The sequence below is a fragment of the Nerophis lumbriciformis genome, linkage group LG13 (assembly GCF_033978685.3).
Source record: "Nerophis lumbriciformis linkage group LG13, RoL_Nlum_v2.1, whole genome shotgun sequence".
NCBI lineage: Eukaryota > Metazoa > Chordata > Actinopteri > Syngnathiformes > Syngnathidae > Nerophis > Nerophis lumbriciformis.
Genome location: NC_084560.2, coordinates 37,725,776 through 37,746,365, shown reverse-complemented (window position 1 = coordinate 37,746,365; position 20,590 = coordinate 37,725,776). Strand labels below are relative to the sequence as shown.

The 20,590-nt window shown below is 45.5% G+C and overlaps 2 protein-coding genes across 2 annotated transcripts; one reads left to right on the top strand and one right to left on the bottom strand.

The window, feature by feature from the left end:
• Positions 1 to 532: 532 nt before the first annotated feature.
• LOC133613365 (alpha-aspartyl dipeptidase) lies at positions 533 to 4,937 on the bottom strand. The gene is made up of 8 exons (XM_061970863.2): positions 4,774 to 4,937; positions 4,546 to 4,634; positions 4,379 to 4,453; positions 1,437 to 1,516; positions 1,182 to 1,355; positions 890 to 949; positions 736 to 818; positions 533 to 671 (listed from the first exon to the last, which is right to left on the bottom strand). The coding sequence occupies exons 1-8, from the start codon at positions 4,869 to 4,871 to the stop codon at positions 608 to 610; spliced, it is 723 nt and encodes a 240-aa protein (XP_061826847.1). The 5' UTR covers positions 4,872 to 4,937; the 3' UTR covers positions 533 to 607.
• A 98-nt stretch (positions 4,938 to 5,035) lies between these two features.
• On the top strand, positions 5,036 to 19,722 carry tgfbr2l (transforming growth factor beta receptor-like). Its single transcript, XM_061970527.2, has 8 exons — positions 5,036 to 5,310; positions 10,558 to 10,705; positions 13,624 to 13,826; positions 13,896 to 14,542; positions 15,764 to 15,901; positions 15,969 to 16,110; positions 16,194 to 16,321; positions 18,072 to 19,722. Exons 1-8 carry the CDS (start codon positions 5,262 to 5,264, stop codon positions 18,282 to 18,284), a joined length of 1,668 nt encoding a protein of 555 aa, XP_061826511.2. The 5' UTR covers positions 5,036 to 5,261; the 3' UTR covers positions 18,285 to 19,722.
• Positions 19,723 to 20,590: the final 868 nt, after the last annotated feature.

Below are 20,590 nucleotides of genomic sequence, written 5' to 3'. Positions count from 1 at the left end.
GGGGGCGTATGTATATTGTAGCCTGGAAGAGTTAGGGCTACAAGGGATTCTGGGTATTTGTTCTGTTGTGTTGTGTTACGGTGCGGATGTTCTCCCGAAAAGTGTTAGTCATGCTTGTTTGGTGTGGGTTCACAGTGTGGTGCATATTTGTAACAGTGTTAAAGTTGTTTATATGGCCACCCTCAGTGTGACCTGTATGGCTGTTGATCAAGTATGTCTTGCAGTCACTTACGTGTCTGCAGAAGCCGCATACGACATGTGACTCGGCCGGCACGCTGTTTGTATGGAGTAAAAGCGGACGCGACGACAGGTTGTAGAGGACGCTTAAGGCAGTGCCATCACGGCACGCCCTCAATATTGTTGTCCGGGTGAAAATCGGGAGAATGGTTGCCCCGGGAGATTTTCGGGGGGGGGCACTGAAAATCGGGAGTCTCCCGGAAAAATCGGGAGGGTTGGCAAGTATGGTGCCGACATTCCCTCTGGCCAGCAGGGGGTAGCATCACATGGGCTGAAAGAAGGAAGGGGGCGCTGCTCAAGAAAAATGTCATCAGTTTATTTGAAGGGGGAAAAAAAACCCTGAGATCCAACTTTGCTTCCCTCTGATTGGTCAAAGCTCTGTCAGCAGGAAGCTGAGGTCACTTCCTGGCTCGTACTCCACCGCCGCTTGTCCCCTATCGGGCGCCACGCAGTCATTAAGAGGCGTCGTGTCACAGTAGCGTGCTCGTTGGCGCTTACCTGGTAAAGAGTCGCGCCTTGGTGCTTCCCAACAGAGTTGCTCGCTGGCCCTCCACCAGCAGCATAGAACCTTCACGAAGACCCTGGACAGACGTAGACATGATCGCACGCCGGACAGAACCGTCTGCCCCGCGTAATGTCAGCGTGGTCTCACCAGAACCGACGGCGTATCCGGCTCCTCGTGGTACTGAGCGATGCGTTGCTCTCTCGTCTCCTGCATGAGCCAACATCATCGTCATGTCAGCTGACTGCTACTTTGACCCGTTCTGTGGTCATGTGACCAGAGACCTTTGGGCCTCGCTCTGCGGCGCCTGATAAGACCGGGCTGATCATGTTTGATCTTAATGACACACCTTGTTTGAGTAGTCTAATCAGCCGAAAGGTGTCAAAGTGCACGAAGAAGACGAGATAAGGAGCACTCGATGGCGTCAGCGATTGAGACTCACCCCCATGTGGCGACTGTTAAGGTCGGCGTCCAAGAAGTGTGGGTTGATGTTGAAGGGGACGAGGCCGATGGCGGCGAAAGAAGGCGGGAAGACGATGGGCATGTCGTTGGTGGTGCTGATGCTGACAGTGGCCACGTTGGTGCCGGCGCTGGAGCCCATGTACGGCACGCCGTCCTGGACCGGACAAGAAAGGAACACATGAATTTGAAATAAAGACCGCCTTGACGTCTGTCTAACTTTAGGTCAAAAGCCCACCTCCAGAACCCTTCTCCGGATCTCAGTCAGCAGATGGTTGTCATAGAGACACTTCAGCAGCCGGAAAGTGTTGCCTCCACCTGTAAGACACGCATATGACAACTTAGTGGACTGACACTGGATTGACATGATTACACCAGACCTAAATGGACTGACACTGGACTGCAGCACACTGACTAAATCAGAACAGGATTGAGACAGGCCACATAAATGATAAATGGGTTGTACTTGTATAGCGCTTTTCTACCTTCAAGGTACTCAAAGCGCTTTGACACTACTTCCACATTTACCCATTCACACACTGATGGAGGGAGCTGCCATGCAAGGCGCTAACCAGCACCCATCAGGAGCAAGGGTGAAGTGTCTTGCTCAGGACACAGCGGACATGACGAGGTTGGTACTAGGTGGGGATTGAACCAGGGACCCTCGGGTTGCGCACGGCCATTCTTCCACTGCGCCACGCCGTCCCTACACTGGGCCTAAGTAGAATGGACTACAGAAGGCTTAGAGTGGACACAATCCTTATGTTTACATTAAACCTTATAAGACTGACAATGGATTGAAACTAGTAGACGGGCTTTGGCTTGACCCAAAACCTTAGACTGACCCCGGACAGATTTATGCAGTCTGATACTGGTTTGACAATCAACCTAAATTGACTGAGGTGTAATTGAAACAGGACCTAAGTGGACTGATTCTAGACTACAGAAGACTTACTGGATCAGAACAGAGTTGATGCAAGCCTAATGTTTACACTAGACTTAAGAAGACTGATACTGGATTGAAACAAGAATGACACAGCATTTATGCCAGACCTAAGAGGATGGATGCATAATTGTAATCAGACCAAGTGGAATGACACTGGATTGATTCTGGATTTACTGTATATTGGCTGATACTGTTTTGACAATCAACCTAAATCGACTGAGTTTGAATTGAAACCGGACCTAAGTGGACTGACATTAGATTTACACTTGGATTGACACCAGATCTAAATTGACTGACACTAGACTACAGAAGACTTACTCGATCAAAACAGAGTTGATACAAGCCTAATGTTAAGAAGACTGACACTGGATTGAAACAAGAATGACACAGCATTTATGCCAGACCTAAGAGGATGGACGCAGAATTGTAATCAGACCAAGTGGACTGACACTGGATGTATTCTGGATTTACTGTATATAGGCTGATTCTGTTTTGACAATCAACCTAAATTGACTGAGGCTGAATTGAAACCGGACCTAAGTGGACTGACACTAGATTTACATTTGGATTGATACTAGATGTAAATTGACTGAAACTAGACTACAGAAGACAAGAATGACTCAGCATTTACACTACAGTCCACATGGCCTGACATTACAACTAAGTAGACTGACACTGGATTTAAACGCCTGAAGCACACTGACATTGGATTGAAACAGGATTTACTAAACATTTACACTAGACCTAAATTGACTGATGCTGAATTGTTATCAAACCAAGTAGACTGATACCAGATTAATGTAGACTGATACTGGTTTACATTCAACCTAAATAGACCGAATTTAAATTAAGACAGGACCTAAGTGGATTTACACTAGATTTACACCAGATCTAATTCGGTTTACTCTGGACATACGTGGACTGACACCTGATTTACACTAGACCTAATTTGACAGTAGACATTAGTGGACTGACACCTGATATACACTAGACCTAATGGGACTGACACCTGATGCAAACTGGACTGACACTAGATTTAAACTATAGCTATTTGGATTAACACTGGACATACGTGGACTGACACCTGATTTACACTAGAACTAATTGAACTGGCACTAGATTAAAACTAGGGCTAATTGGATTAACACTGGACATAAATGGACTGACACCTGACATATTTTGGTATATCAGGTGTCAGTCCATTTATGTTCACCTGATATATTTTGGTATATCAGGTGTCAGTCCATTTATGTCCAGTGTTAATCCAATTAGCCTTAGTTTTAATCTAGTGCCAGTCCAATTAGTTCTAGTGTAAATCAGGTGTCAGTCCTGACTAATTTGACAATAGACATTAGTGTACTGACACCTGATTTACACTAGACCTAATTGGACCGACACTAAGTATAAATCCACTGACACCTGATGAAAAAAGACTAACCATACATTCACACTGAATAATTGGATTGACACTAGATATAAGTGGACTCACTCGATTTACACAATACCTAATTAAAATGACATTAGACATAAGTGGACTAGGGCTGCAACAACTAATCAATTAAAATCGATTATAAAAATAGTTGGCGATTAATTTAGTCATCGATTGGTTGGATCTATGCTATGCGCATGCGCAGAGGCTACTTTTTTTTAATTTTATAAACTGCAACATTTACAAACAGCTGGGAAACAATTAAAATAAGTACGGTGCCATTATGCTGTTTTTCCCCCCAATAAAATACTGGAAAGGATAGAAATGTAGTGTGTCTCTTTTATCCGATTATTAATCGTAGTTATAATCGACAGATTAATCGATTATCAAATTAGTTGTTAGTTGCAGCCCTAAAGTGGACTGACACTACATTTACACTAGACACGTGGTTCTCAAACTATATCCCCCCCACCCAAGTACCACCATAATGACCAATGTTAAAATACAGTAGCATAGTAGGCCAAAGTATGTATTAAAAACTGCAGATGCTTTATTTACCAAATGTATATAATGTTTTGGCCACTGTACCATTACACACAGTTTGAACAGTAACACTGTGTTTGAAACCCGGAAAATAAAATACTATACTTTAATCAAGTGATTCTTTGGCGTACCACTAGATACCACTGATGGTACGTGTACCACAGTTTGAGAGTCACTGCAGTAGACATAAGTGGTTTGACAATAGATGTACCCAGGACTTGATACTAAAGTGGACTGACAAGTCAATTCTACAACCGCTGACCAATAAAAATGGCTTCCGCCTTGTTGACGGCATCAACGGGGTCGGCGGCGTCGTGGACGCTGTCGAGCTCGTAACCTGCAAGCACATTTTGAGCAAAAAAACCCAAAAAACGTCACTTTTGGTTGTCATTCGTTCGCCACGTAAAACGAGCACAACACTTCACCCACCCAGAGTCCGCAACTTCTTTCGAGCGGTCTCGGCGTAGGCGTCCCTGTCGTGGAGCGCGTACGGGACGAACAAGACCCTCTTCACCTTTCTACAAAGTGTGCGGGTCATAGTCACGTGACAGTCATTATAGAAACACTCATAATAATGACGTCATGGCGAAGTTTCTGTCAGAATTTTTTTTTTTATAGTCGCCACAAGCACGCAAAAGTGCGCGTGCACGCTCGTACCTGCCCAGAAAGCGCGCGATGTGCTCGTGACAGTGGTCCAGGTAGCCGCTGCCATGCAGCGTGGAGTTGGACACCAGCAGAAGTCTCCCACTCTTCATCGCGACCGTCTCAGCTGTCTCCCACACGGAAGTCACGTGACTGGAGTCGCTAAATCCTGAGTGGGAGGAGTCAGCGATAGACCAATCACAAGTAGGGGCATCAAAAAGTTATCAAATCGTAAACTAACGCGTGACGTTGGAAAAGTGTACCGAATAAAGTGACCTGCGTCGACGACGTGCTGACCCGAAAGTTTTGCTCGCTCGTGTTTTAAGCGCCCACACACGATGACGTCACGGGCGCAGTAGCAGAAACGGAGGTGGGCGGGGCTTGCTACCCCGCATCTGGATGAAAAACATCTGGAGCGCTCGGTCCGCGTCCATGACTTTCCCCGCAAACGGACCCCGGTACCAGACTCATACCGAGCGACGGCCCCAGCGTGTCCGAGGACGATGGCCCGGTTCTGGAATATGCAGAACGCCGTGGTCCTCCTGAGCGTTGGTGAGTGACTCTGCGTGTGTGCGTGTGTGTGTGTGTGTGTGTGTGTGTGTGTGTGTGTGTGTGTGTGTGTGTGTGTGTGTGTGGGAGAGGGGGAGTCAGGGAGGGGGTGGAAAAGTTTGAAAAAGTCCAAAAGTTTGTGACGACGTGTTCTTTACTTACTTCAAGTGAATGTTGATCATATTTGTATTGCAAATATTAACGTTTCATTACCAACAACACAAACTGGCTAAATAACACCATTAACCACAATGTAAAATGGGGGGGGGAAAACTACTTCATCATCATAATAGTCGTGTTCAAGTCGCTCATGTTTTTCATCTTTCTGTCCAAAATGTAAATAAAAGTATTCTGTTACTCCGGCTTCCTCCCACCTCCAAAGACATGCACCTGGGGATAGGTTGATTGGCAACACTAAATGGGCCCTAGTGTGTGAACGTGAGTGTGAATGTTGTCTGTCTATCTGTGTTGGCCCTGCGATGAGATGGCGACTTGTCCAGGGTGTACCCCGCCTTCCGCCCGATTGTAGCTGAGATAGGCTCCAGCGCCCCCCGCGACGCCAAAAGGGAATAAGCGGTAGAAAATGGATGGATGGATGTTTTTGATTTAAAAAATGTAAACATGTCGCCCTAGCACTATGGCAATGGTTCTTAACCTGGGTTCGATGGAACCCTAGGGGTTCGGTGAGTCGTGCTCAGGGGTTCGGCGGAGGTCAAGACACACCCGACTCATCGTGTAAATAAAAACTTCTCCCCATCGGCGTATTACGGATACGGCAACAGCAGAAGTCACACTGATTTGCAGGTGTGTAATTTGTTGTGAGTTTATGCACTGTGTTGGTTTTGTTGTTTGAACAAGGTGATGTTCATGCACGGTTCATTTTGTGCACCAGTAATAAAACATGGTAACACTTTAGTATGGGGAACATATTCACCATTAATTAGTTGCTTATCAACATGCAAATTAGTAACATATTGGCTCTTAACTAGTCATTATTAAGTACTTATTAATGCCTTACTCGGCATGGCCTTATTATAACCCTAACCCTCTGACCCTAACCCTCTAACCCAGGGGTGCTCACACTTTTTCTGCAGGCGAGCTACATTTCAATTGATCAAGTCGTGGGGATCTACCTCATTCATATATATAATTTATATTTACTTATTTATGAAATATATGTTTTGTTAACAAGTTAAATGTGTTTAATGATAATGCAAGCATGTTTAACACATATAGTTAATATTGTTAAAAAATTAAAGGTGTTTAATGATAATACAAGTATGTTTAATACATATAGTTAATATTGTTAACAAGTAAAAGATGTTTAAAGATAATGAAAGCATGTTTAACACATATAGTTAATATTGTTAAAAAATTAAAGGTGTTTAATGATAATACAAGCATGTTTAATACATATAGTTAATATTGTTAACAAGTTAAAGGTGTTTAATGATAATACAAGCATGTTTAACACATAGTTAACATTGTTAAAAAATTAAAGGTGTTTAATGATAATACAAGAATGTTTAATACATATAGTTAATATTGTTAACAACTTAAAGGTGTTTAAAGATAATACAAGCATGTTTAACACATATAGTTAATATTGTTAACAAGTTAAAGGTGTTTAAAGATAATACAAGCATGTTTAACACATATAGTTAATATTGTTAATAAGTTAAAGGTGTTTAAAGATAATACAAGCATGTTTAACACATATAGATTCCTTTCTTTCATGAAGACAAGAATATAAGTTGGTGTATTACCTGATTCTGATGACTTGCATTGATTGGAATCAGACAGTGGTGCTGATAACGTCCGCATTTTTGAATGGAGGAGAAAAAAAGTCCTCCTTTCTGTCCAATACCACATGAAAGTGGTTGGTTTTTGGCATCTTATTTGTCCAACTTCCGTACTCCTTTGTATACACTTTACAAGAAATACATTGTCGGCAAACTCCGTAGCTTGCTAGCTTGTGCACGCCAGCTTTCTGAGACTCTTATTTTGTTAGCGCAGGCAGGATGAAGCAGAGCTTTTATTGTGCAACTGTGCAGTTGGTCTCTGGAGTTTTGACGACAGGTACGGCGCCAGAGTCTGTTGAAATAAAGTGTTTCTCGCCTTCCAGTCGGTAATTTTAATGAGCTGGCAGCAGCCAGCGTCATCTCAGAAGACCCTCGGGTGCCGTGAATGTCAATCAAGTGACGGAAGTGACGTCATAGTGAAGATTTATGATCGCTCATTTTTAGGACAATTTTTTTAATGCCTGGCTGGTGATCGACTGACACACCCTCCGAGATCGACCGGTAGCTCGCGATCGACGTAATGAGCACCCCTGCTCTAACCCTAACCAAATAACTCTAAATGAAGTCTTTGTTACTTAGAATATGTTCCCCATACTAAAGTGTTACCAAAAACATAAAACTTTGTCTTGAATTTGAAAAAAATAAAATAAATGTTCACCAAAGAAGGGTTTGGTGAATGCGCATATGAAACAGGTGGGGTTCGGTACCTCCAACAAGGTTAAGAACCACTGCGCTATGGCATCATTGTATCTTTATTTTCTCGACACAAACAGGAAGTGATGGTATAACCGTGAACCAGTGGCGGAAGCTTGTCTCTCAGGGAGGGGAAGCTCAATTTCGGCCTACATCATAAAATGTGTCGGTTTATTTATACGTAAATTCTACCCTCCGTTCCTTTTTAAGAAAGTGATCTGTGACCCTGTCGTACCAAGAAGGCGTCTTTTCCAGGGATTTGACAAGTGTCCTCTCAATGGCCAGCAGAGCTAGGCTGCTTAAATGGTCTTGGCCCATGGTGTTGCGGGTGTAAGACTTGAGCTGCTTTAAACAGGAGAAGCTCCTCTCTAGACCTGCAGATGTAGCTCCAATCTTTGTCACTAATGGCAATAGTTTGTACACCTGTGTGTATTATAAATATATGTCTTTTGTTCAATAAAAAAAACCAAAAAAAAAACATTCTAATTATCTGCCATTATAAGCAGCCTGCTAGGGACTGGCGTGAGGCTGGCATGACCTACTCAGTGGCCTATTGGTTAGAGCAGGCCTGGGCAATTATTTTGACTTGGGGGCCACATTTAGAGAAAAAAATGTGTCTGGGGCCGGTATATCTATTTTTAGGATCACTACTACAAAACCTCACAGTAATGTCTTGATTGAATGCTAAAAACGGTATGGCAGACCGCCTTAAAAAACGTAATGGAATTTTACATTTTTCTATGAACGATAAAACACTGAATATTGACAAAATATGAACGCCACACCCCCTTTCGATCGACATATTTTACAATCAAGTGAAACGCAACAAAACAGTGAAATATGAACAAAATAAACCCACCTACAATCTGATATATCTGATATTTGCTGAATTTCCCCCAGGGATCAATAAAGTACTTTCTATTCTATTCTATTCTATATATCACTAAGCTTTAGAACTTTGTTGTGAAAATCTCCTTCCGCGTCTGTGGAAACGCTTCCCGCCCACACTGCTTGGTGCCTCATCTGAGCTGCTGTGACGTAGATTACCATAGTAACTAATTAGATGACCATAGTAACTAATTAGATTACCATAGTAACTGGCAAATCATCCATAAGCGCAGATTCCAACCATTGAAATACTTTGTATAGTTGAAGACTTACGGTCATTAGAAAACATCACTGCACATCATAATGGCAGCTACACTTTCCATCTAAAGATCTAAAAAAAATTTTGGGAATGTTCGGGGGGCCAGATTGAAAAGCTAAATGGGCCGCATGTGGCCCCCAGGCCTTAATTTGCTCACGTCTGGGCAACTCACTCTTCCGGGACACTACAAGGTGTGTGTGTGTGGGGTGGGGGGGTTTGGTAGTAGCGGGGATGTATTTTGTAGCGTCCCGGAAGAGTTAGTGCTGCAAAGGATTCTGGGTATTTGTTATGTTGTGTTTATGTTGTGTTACGGTGCGGATGTTCTCCCGAAATGTGTTTGTCATTCTTGTTTGGTGTGGATTCACAGTGTGGCGTATATTTCTAACATTGTTAAAAAAAATGTTATACTGGCACCCTCAGTGTAACCTGTATTGCTGGTGATGAAGTATGCGTTGCATTCACTCGTGTGTGCGTACAGAAGCCGCACGTATCTTGTGACTGGGTCTGAACGACATGAAGATAGCTCGTAGAGTACGTTAAAAACAGTGCATTTAAGGCACGCCCCCAAGACTGTGGTCGGATGGACTACGATATATAATGACTGATGAACACCTTCGTTCGATAATGAGGGTTGCCTCAGCTCAAAGCCCGAGCTCCGACATTAATGAACTAGCATCCAAGAAAAGATGGCAGGTATCTGGCTTGGACACATCAGATTAGATCTTTGTGTTGCAAACTGAGCAGTTTAAAGTCCTGAATGGTTGTTTTGTTCATTATTATTTTATTTTCAAATGTATTAGCCTGTGGGAAAAGTTAATGTTGATATTTACCTCAGAAGGCTGCAAATAGAAAAGAGGCATTCAATTTTTATTTAAATTGTATTTGATATGCAATTGATATTTTTTAATTATTATTATTATTATTATTTGAAACTCGATTTTGCATGTCACTATAAAGTTATATAAGCCTTGCTTGTTCAATATTCAATGCAAAACGTGTTTGGGTCCCTATTAAAAGGTTAATTTGTTCAACCTTGGCCCGCGGCTTTGTTCAGTTTTAAATTTTGGCCCACTCTGTATTTGAGTTTGACACCCCTGGTCTACACTGTTTAAGAAGCTGATTCTGAACAAAAGAGCGCGTGGTAGCGCATATTTAGTCAATAACACGTACACTCAACACTACATATTTAATCACTTATTTTTGGACATTTTAGGGGAAGCTGAACTTCCCTTGCAGTCTGAGAGCAATGGCCTCTGCCGTGAACCCTGGTGATCAGTTTTTAAGTGACTGCATTGTTGTGTGTTTGCGTGTGTGTCACTGTTGTTATTACCACAAACACACACACACGTTGTTGCAGTGACAGTCGCTGTCCTCTCCGGCAAGAAAGCCTAGATGTGTGTGTGTGTACAAAAATGTAGTGTCATTAAAGTCGGACAAAGTATTAGAGTGATACAATGCACCGCCATTGAGTACAATTGTTAGCTTTGACCATGCTCGTGTCTTGCAAGTGTAAAAATAAGTGGCGAGAACGTTAGCTGACAAGTATTATGTTGAGGACTGAAGTGCTGACTTCATCTCCTCCTCTCCTCCCTTGTCTTCTCCTGCCAGCGGCGGTGGCGTCGCTGAGCCATCTCAACTTCAACGTGTGCAAGTGGTGCGAAGCGTCCAGTCCGGTGTGCCAGGACGACGTCTGCCTCTCCAACTGCTCCTTGTCCTCCTTCTGCACCTACCTGGAGGAGATCTGCGTCTCCATATGGCGAGATAACACACTAACATGCTAAGCTCCTACGTACAACTCATTCTTGTCACTACCCAAGTTGACCCGCGACAAGGGTACACCAGGCCTAAGTAGACTGACACAAGACCTATGTAGACTGTCAGTGAATTGGGAAAGAGACACTGGACTGAAGCAGGCTGACACCGGATCGCAACAGGTTTGACGGTATTGGTGTAACTCAGCTGGTTTGGCCCCGTGCCTTTTTACCCCATTCCGCACGGGGTAGAGAATCATGGTAGTTCGTATTAGAGGCGAGCGCGCTGACCACTGGTTTATTGGCAACCTACCAACCAACACTACTCTTGAAGTAGTCACGGAGTGAGGTTTAACTAACGTACACTTCCCGTTACACTCACCCTTCTAAACCTCAGTCCGGGTCTCAGCACCGCTGTACCCAGCTTGTTCGGCCCCGTGCATTTTTACCCCATCCCGCAAATGATACACGAATCCTGCTTGTTCGTATGCTGACCACTGGGCTAAAATCCCGAGCTGGCAGCCTACTCTTGGAGTTGTCAGGGAGTGACACTGGCTGTCCCCCGCCCCAAGACCCAAGTTGACTGAAACTGGAATGAAACAGACTGACAATGTATTAGAACTGGATTTACATGACATTTACATTAGACCTCAGTGAACTGACACTGGATTGAAACTGCCATTAACCAGACTGACACTGGATTGGAACAGTGGACTCACTCGATTTACACAAGACCTAATTAGAATGACATTGGACATAAATGGACTGACACTAGATTTACACTAGACACGTGGTTCTCAAACCCCCCCAAGTACCACCATAATGACCAATGTTAAAATACAGTAGCATAATAGGCCAAAGTATGTATTAAAAACTGCAGATGCTTTATTTACCAAATGTATATAATGTTTTGGCCACTGTACCATTACAGACTGAGACTGGATTGGAACATGTTTGGCACAACATTTACACTAGGCCTAAGTGGACTGACACAAGACCTATGTAGACGGTCACCAGTTGAAAATGACTAAAACAGACTGAGACTGGATGGACACTGGTACGTGGAAGACTGACACTGGATATAAATTGACTGACACTAGACTACAGAAGACTTACTGGATCAGAAGAGAGTTGATACAAGCCTAATGTTTACACTAGACTTAAGAAGACTGACACTGGATTGAAACAAGAATGACACAGCATTTACGCCAGACCTAAGAGGATGGCAGCAGAATTGTAATCAGACCAAGTGGACTGACACTGGTTGATTCTAGATTTACTGTATATTAGCTGATACTGTTTTGACAATCAACCTAAATCGACTGAGTTTGAATTGAAACCGGACCTAAGTGGACTGACACTAGATTTACACTTGGATTGACACTAGATCTAAGTTGACTGACACTAGACTACAGAAGACTTACTCGATCAGAACAGAGTTGATACAAGCCTAATGTTTACATTAGACTTAAGAAGACTAACACTGGATTGAAACTGCCATTAACCAGACTGACACTGGATTGGAACAGTGGACTCACTCGATTTACACAAGACCTAATTAGAATGACATTGGACATAAATGGACTGACACTAGATTTACACTAGACACGTGGTTCTCAAACCCCCCCAAGTACCACCATAATGACCAATGTTAAAATACAGTAGCATAATAGGCCAAAGTATGTATTAAAAACTGCAGATGCTTTATTTACCAAATGTATATAATGTTTTGGCCACTGTACCATTACAGACTGAGACTGGATTGGAACATGTTTGGCACAACATTTACACTAGGCCTAAGTGGACTGACACAAGACCTATGTAGACGGTCACCAGTTGAAAATGACTAAAACAGACTGAGACTGGATGGACACTGGTACGTGGAAGACTGACACTGGATATAAATTGACTGACACTAGACTACAGAAGACTTACTGGATCAGAAGAGAGTTGATACAAGCCTAATGTTTACACTAGACTTAAGAAGACTGACACTGGATTGAAACAAGAATGACACAGCATTTACGCCAGACCTAAGAGGATGGCAGCAGAATTGTAATCAGACCAAGTGGACTGACTCTGGTTGATTCTAGATTTACTGTATATTAGCTGATACTGTTTTGACAATCAACCTAAATCGACTGAGTTTGAATTGAAACCGGACCTAAGTGGACTGACACTAGATTTACACTTGGATTGACACTAGATCTAAGTTGACTGACACTAGACTACAGAAGACTTACTCGATCAGAACAGAGTTGATACAAGCCTAATGTTTACATTAGACTTAAGAAGACTAACACTGGATTGAAACAAGAATGACACAGCATTTACGCCAGACCTAAGAGGATGAACGCAGAATTGTAATCAGACCAAGTGGACTGACACTGGATTGATTCTAGATTTACTGTATATAGGCTGATACCGTTTTGACAATCAACCTAAATTGACTGGTTGAATTGAAACCAGACCTAAGTGGACTGACACTAGATTTACATTTGGATTGACACTAGATGTAAATTGACTGAAACTAGACTACAGAAGACAAGAATGACTCAGCATTTACACTACAGTCCACATGGCCTGACATTACAACTAAGTAGACTGACACTGGATTTAAACACCTGAAGCACACTGACACTGGATTGGAACAGGTTTGACAGTATTAACACAAGACCTAAATTGACAGACAATGGATTGAAACTGGTATGAAGCTGACTGACACAGTATTGGAACATGATTGACGTGACCAATACACTCGACCTAAGTGAGCTGACTCTGGATTAAAACAGAACTGACACTGCATTGAGGATAGACTTAATTCGGTCTGATTGCGACCTTGGACACGCACCCACTTCCTGAAACGTAGTTATGGTCAAAAGCATCAGAGAAGACTGTGATGATGTAATTTTGTCTTTCCCAGGAGAAAGATGAACGACACAACAACAGTGCAAACCATGTGTCACGACCCCGCGCTACCGCTAGAGGGCGTGGAGGCGGGGCTACTGCGCAATGTCACCTCCAGAGAGTGTCACATGGTGTGGCAGCCAGCAGATGTGGGTGTGGCTATGGTGTGCGGTTGCCGCGGCGAACATGAATGCAACGACAAGCTGATCTTCACCGACAGTGAGTGCATTCAGGCAGCGCGGTCACGTGACATGATCACGCCCATGTGACTCTTTCTTTGACCATCAGGCTTCTCTAGGCTGCACAGCAAGGACGTGGCCCCCGTGGTGGCCGTCAGCCTGCTGCCGCCCCTCTTTCTGGCTGCCATCGCCACGGCCGCCTTCTGTTTCCACCGCACGCGCCGCCAAGGTAAACACGGCCGTCCCGTCGGACTCCGGTGGCCCGCCAAGACCAACGGTAACCGTCCTTGCGGGGGCAGACGGGAGAGTAGCGTTCAAAGTGAGGAGTCGACGGCCAAGGTGGCGTCCCTTCACAGTGGCGCGAGCGTGCCGCTTCCCGTCAAACTGGAGGTGCTGGTGGGCAAAGGACGCTTTGCAGAGGTCTGGAGGGCACGATTGCTGCCGAAAGACACGGTTGCAGTTAAAGTGTTTCTCGCCGCGGAATACGCCTCGTGGAGAAACGAGAGCGCCATCTTGTCCGACCCCGAGCTGGAACATGACAACGTCGTCGGATTCCGCGCAGCTGAAGCCCGAGGTCCAGCAGGTCATGCTATGACCACATATTGGCTGGTCTTGACGTATTACCACCTAGGAAACCTGCAAGACTTCCTCGTGACCAACGTCCTCAGCTGGGAGGAGCTGGTCACCATGGCAACCAGCCTTGCTCGTGGCTTGGCTCACCTTCACAGTGACACCACACCCACCGGGGTGCCCAAGGTGATGCCTCTAGCAATATAATGATATTATGTAAGTGTGATTATGTGATGTGATTATTATGTGTTTTGTGGACTTGGAGAAGGCATTCGACCGTGTCCCTCGGGAAGTCCTGTGGGGAGTGCTCAGAGAGTATGGGGTATCGGACTGTCTGATTGTGGAAGTCCGCTCCCTGTATGCTCGGTGCCAGAGCTTGGTCCGCATTGCCGGTAGTAAGTCGGACACGTTTCCAGTGAGGGTTGGACTCCGCCAAGGCTGCCCTTTGTCACCGATTCTGTTCATAACTTTTATGGACAGAATTTCTAGGCGCAGTCAAGGCGTTGAGGGGATCTGGTTTGGTGGCTGCAGGATTAAGTCTCTGCTTTTTGCAGATGATGTGGTCCTGATGGCTTCATCTGGCCAGGATCTTCAGCTCTCACTGGATCGGTTCGCAGCTGAGTGTGAAGCGACTGGGATGAGAATCAGCACCTCCAAGTCCGAGTCCATGGTTCTCGCCCGGAAAAGGGTGGAGTGCCATCTCCGGGTTGGGGAGGAGATCTTGCCCCAAGTGGAGGAGTTCAAGTACCTCGGAGTCTTGTTCACGAGTGAGGGAAGAGTGGATCGTGAGATCGACAGGCGGATCGGTGCGGCGTCTTCAGTAATGTGGACGCTGCATCGATCCGTTGTGGTGAAGAAGGAGCTGAGCCGGAAGGCAAAGCTCTCAATTTACCGGTTGATCTACGTTCCCATCCTCACCTATGGTCATGAGCTTTGGGTTATGACCGAAAGGACAAGATCACGGGTACAAGCGGCCGAAATGAGTTTCCTCCGCCGGGTGGCGGGGCTCTCCCTTAGAGATAGGGTGAGAAGCTCTGCCATCCGGGAGGAGCTCAAAGTAAAGCCGCTGCTCCTCCACACCGAGAGGAGCCAGATGAGGTGGTTCGGGCATTTGATCAGGATGCCACCCGAACGCCTCCCTAGGGAGGTGTTTAGGGCACGTCCGACCGGTAGGAGGCCGCGGGGAAGACCCAGGACACGTTGGGAAGACTATGTCTCCCGTCTGGCCTGGGAACGCCTCGGGGTCCCACAGGAAGAGCTGGACGAAGTGGCTGGGGAGAAAGAAGTCTGGGCTTCCCTGCTTAGGCTGCTTCCCCCGCGACCCGACCTCGGATAAGCGGAAGAAGATGGATGGATGGATGTAAGTGTGAGACTAAGATTTTAGTTAAGCTAACGCGCCCCTCGCAGTTGCCGGTGGCTCATCGGGACGTGAAGAGTAGCAACATTATGCTGAAGAAGAACGGGGAATGTGTTCTGTGCGATTTTGGCCTGGCACTCAAACTGGACCTCTCCCTCACGGTAGACGACTACGCCAACAGCGGACAGGTAAAGTCAAACAGTATCTTGGGAAAATGCCGCTGAGAACCTGATCCTTCCACGTGGTACATTCCAGGTGGGCACGGCCCGCTACATGGCTCCTGAGGTACTGGAGTCCAGAGTCAACTTGGACGATGTGGAGGCCTTCAAGCAGATGGACGTGTACTCCATGGCTTTGGTCCTGTGGGAAATGGCCTCCCGCTGCAGCGCCGTCGGAGGTAGTAGGCGAAATAAGTCCCTGCCGGGGCCTATGGCAACAAGACCCACTAAACTGTGTGTGTGTGTTTGTGCATGTATGTAGAGGTGAGAAGCTATGAGCCGGCGTTTGGCTCCAAAGGGTGCGAGCACCCTTGCGTGGACAGCATGCGAGATCTTGTGCTGAGAGACCGACGACGACCCGACATGCCGACCGCCTGGACGCAGCATCAGGTCTGTCATCTATCTCTTAAAGGGGAACATTATCACCAGACCTATGTAAGCGTCAATATATACCTTGATGTTGCAGAAAAAAGACCATATATTTTTTTAACCGATTTCCAAACTCTAAATGGGTGAATTTTGACGAATTAAACGCCTTTCTATTATTCGGTCTCGGAGCGATGACGTCACGTTAAGCAATCCGCCATTTTCTGACTTTCGTCGGTGTGTTGTCGGAGGGTGTAACAACACGAACAGGGACGGATTCAAGTTGCACCAGTGGCCCAAAGATGCGAAAGTGGCAAGAAATTGGACGAAATTTGTTCAAAATACGAGGGTGTGGGGAAAGCCGACGAAATGGTCAGTCGTTTGTTCCGCACACTTTACCGACGAAAGCTATGCTACGACAGAGATGGCAAGAATGTGTGGATATCCTGCGACACTCAAAGCAGATGCATTTCCAACGATAAAGTCAAAGAAATCTGCCGGAAGACCCCCATTGAATCTGCCGGAGTGTGTGAGCTATTCAGGGACAAAGGACCTCGGTAGCACGGCAAGCAATGGCGGCAGTTTGTTCCCGCAGACGAGCGAGCTAAACCCCCCTGGATGTCTTGGCTCACACCGTCCCTTATGCCACCGAAGATGATCAAGAGAAGAATATCGACTCTAGCTTCCCTGGCCTGCTGACATCAACTCCAAAACTGGACAGATCAACTTTCAGGAAAAGAGTGCGGATGAGGGTATGTCTACAGAATATATTAATCGATGAAAATTGGGCTGTCTGCACTCTCAAAGTGCATGTTGTTGCCAAATGTATTTCATATGCTGTAAACCTAGTTCATAGTTGTTAGTTTCCTTTAATGCCAAACAAACACATACCAATCGTTGGTTAGAAGGCGATCGCCGAATTCGTCCTCTCTTTCTCCCCTGTCGCTGGCTGTCGTGTCGTTTTCGTCGGTTTCGCTTGCATACGGTTCAAACCGATATGGCTCAATAGCTTCAGTTTCGTTTTTGCTACCTGCCTCCACACTACAACCATCCATTTCAATACATCCGTAACTGGACAGATCAGCTTTCAGGAAAAGAGAGCGGATGAGGGTATGTCTACAGAATATATTAATTGATGAAAACTTTATTCATTACTCGCGGTTTTACGTAAATTATTATACATAAACTGTGTTTACCAATAATTTAGCTTAAAAACATTAATTTTTTTCAATCATTCAAGTACATTCGGGTAGTCTTGTGTAATGCAGTATTTTGTGTCTATTTAGGTATGGTTAACCTGAGTGCTGAAATCGTGGAAAAATATATGTTCTTAGCGCGCCTGAAATGGGCTGTCTGCACTCTCAAAGTGTATGTTGTTGCCAAATGTATTTCATATGCTGTAAACCTAGTTCATAGTTGTTAGTCATTATCTTATCAGACGGTGTTAAGCCACTGAAATCCCGGTCTGAATCCGAGCTAATGTCGCTATACCTTGCTGTTTGTTTGTATTGGCATCACTGTGTGACGTCACAGGAAAATGGACGGGTGTATATAACGATGGTTAAAATCAGGCACTTTGAAGCTTATTTTAGGGATATTGCGTGATGGGTAAAAGTTTGAAAAAAACTTCGAAAAATAAAATAAGCCACTGGGAACTGATTTTTAATGGTTTTAACCCTTCTGAAATTGTGATAATGTTCCCCTTTATAAAGACCCTTCTCACAAGTCTTTTCAGGACAAACTTAGATTTTAGATGGGTTGTGTATGACTTCAGGGAATGGACGTCTTCTGCTCCACCGTGGGGGAGTGCTGGGATCACGACCCCGAGGCCCGGCTGACAGCGCCCTGCGTGCTGGAGCGCTTTGCCGCCCTGCAGCAGGAACAAGTGGAGAAAACGGGCACATCAGAAGGTGATGACGATAGAGCAAAGACGCCAGAGGATGTCGGCCATGCTGAAAGTGCTCCTCCTCAGGGGCACAACGTGTGATTGCATGAAGACTTTTCCATGTAGGCTGCTGATCTTCACAGTGACCACGTAAGCAGAAGTAGTCATGTGACGCCGCGACTTCAACGTCAAAGAACAATTTTTCTGATCTCATTTCCTCAGTAAGGCAGCTGACTCAACACATTCCAAAGTCTTCTTCCTAAAAAAGGTTGTCTTGAAAACAACAGGAAGTGGCTTCTCATTGGTCAGTTACCTGTATGAAGTATGAAAAGGGGCGGGACTAATGTTAAACAGTGCTGCTCGCCACTGCGGCCACATTTTTTGTGACTAATTGCACTGGGCAGACATGTTCACCACTTCCTGTTCTAGGACAACCAATCAAGTGGCTTTAAGATTGCCGTGCTCTCTGATGGTATTTTGTTTTTGCATGTGAGTCTGCACTAGCCAGAATACTTGAATGTCTTGGGACTGTAACCCTACCAACATACCCATATTGACGATTCCCTTAAACCCGAACCCTTTCAACTAACAAAGCCATATCAACGATTCTAACCTTAGCCACAAACCCACCACCCCTAAACCCATCCATCTATCCATCCATCCATCTTCTTCCGCTTATCCGAGGTCGGGTCGCGGGGGCAGCAGCCTAAGCAGGGAAGCCCAGACTTTCCTCTCCCCAGCCACTTCGTCCAGCTCTTCCCGGGGGATCCCAAAGGGGTTCCCAACGTGTACTGGGTCTTACCCGTGGTCTCCTACCGGTTGGACGTGCCCTAAACACCTCCCGAGGGAGGCGTTCTGGTAGCTTCCTGACCAGATGCCCGAACCACCTCATCTGGCTCCTCTCGATGTGGAGGAGCAGTGGCTTTACTTTGAGCTCCCCCCGGATGACAGAGCTTCTCACCCTATCTCTAAGGGAGAGCCCCGCCACCCGGCGGAGGAAACTCATTCCGGCCGCCTGCACCCGTGATCTTGTCCTTTTGGTCATAACCCAAAGCTCATGACCATAGGTGAGGATGGGAACGTAGATCGACCGGTAAATTGAGAGCTTTGCCTTCCGGCTCAGCTCCTTCTTCACCACAACGGATCGATACAGCGTCCGCATTACTGAAGACTCTAAACCCTTTTTTAATCAATTGCTATATCAACGATTGTCACCCTAACCTCAAACCCAACGTTCCGACGACCGTCCAGTGTTCTTTGTCTTATTGTCTGTCCTTAGCGTGGGACAAATGTTGGGATCTATTCATCGTCGTGAAGTGGGTGGAGCCTATGCCAGCGGTCACTCTGTACTGATCAGCTGTCAATCGCAGAGAACTATAAGACTATATGAGGCACTACAACAGCCATGACCCCAGACCTTCTGCTGTCTCACATGGAAGTCCAAAGGGAGGTGGACAATACCAACCCCAGACACTTGATTATTTATTTAGCTAAAAGCTAAATAATACTTTCCAATCTTGAGACCGCCGAATTCGGGAGATGGGGGGGCGTTTGAGGTGGGCGGGTTTTGGCGGTAGCGGGGGTGTATATTGTAGCGTCCCGGAAGAGTTAGTGCTGCAAGGAATTCTGGGTATTTGTTCTGTTGTGTTTATGTTGTGTTACGGTGCGGATGTTCTCCCGAAATGTGTTTGTCATTCTTGTTTGGTGTGGGTTCACAGTGTGGCGCATATTTGTAACAGTGTTAAAGTTGTTTATACGGCCACCCTCAGTGTGACCCGTATGGCTGTTGATCAAGTATGCCTTGCATTGACTTGTATGTGTGTAAAAGCCGCCTATTTCATTTCGGGAGAACATCCGCACAGTAACACAACATAAACACAACAGAACAAATACCCAGAACCCTTTGCAGCACTAACTCTTCCGGGACGCTACAGTGTGTGTTTGTGTGTGTGTGTGTGTGGGGGGGGGGGGGGTTGGTGATAGCGGGGGTGTATTTTGTAGCGTCCCGGAACAGTTAGTGCTGCAAAGGATTCTGGGTATTTGTTCTGTTGTGTTTATGTTGTGTTACAGTGCGGATGTTCTCCCGAAATGTGTTTGTCATTCTTGTTTGGTGTGGGTTCACATTTGTAACAGTGTTAAAGTTGTTTATACGGCCACCCTCAGTGTGACCCGTATGGCTATTGATCAAGTATGCATTGCATTCACTTGTATGTGTGTAAAAGCCGCCTATTTTATGTGACTGTTTGTATGGAGGAAAAGCGACAGGTTGTAGAGGACGTTAAAGGCAGTGCTTTTAAGGCACGCCCCTAATAATGCTGTCCGGGTGGAAATCGGGAGAAATTCGCGAGAATGGTTGACCAGGGAGATTTTCGGGAGGGGCACTGAAATTCGTGAGTCTCCCGGGAAAA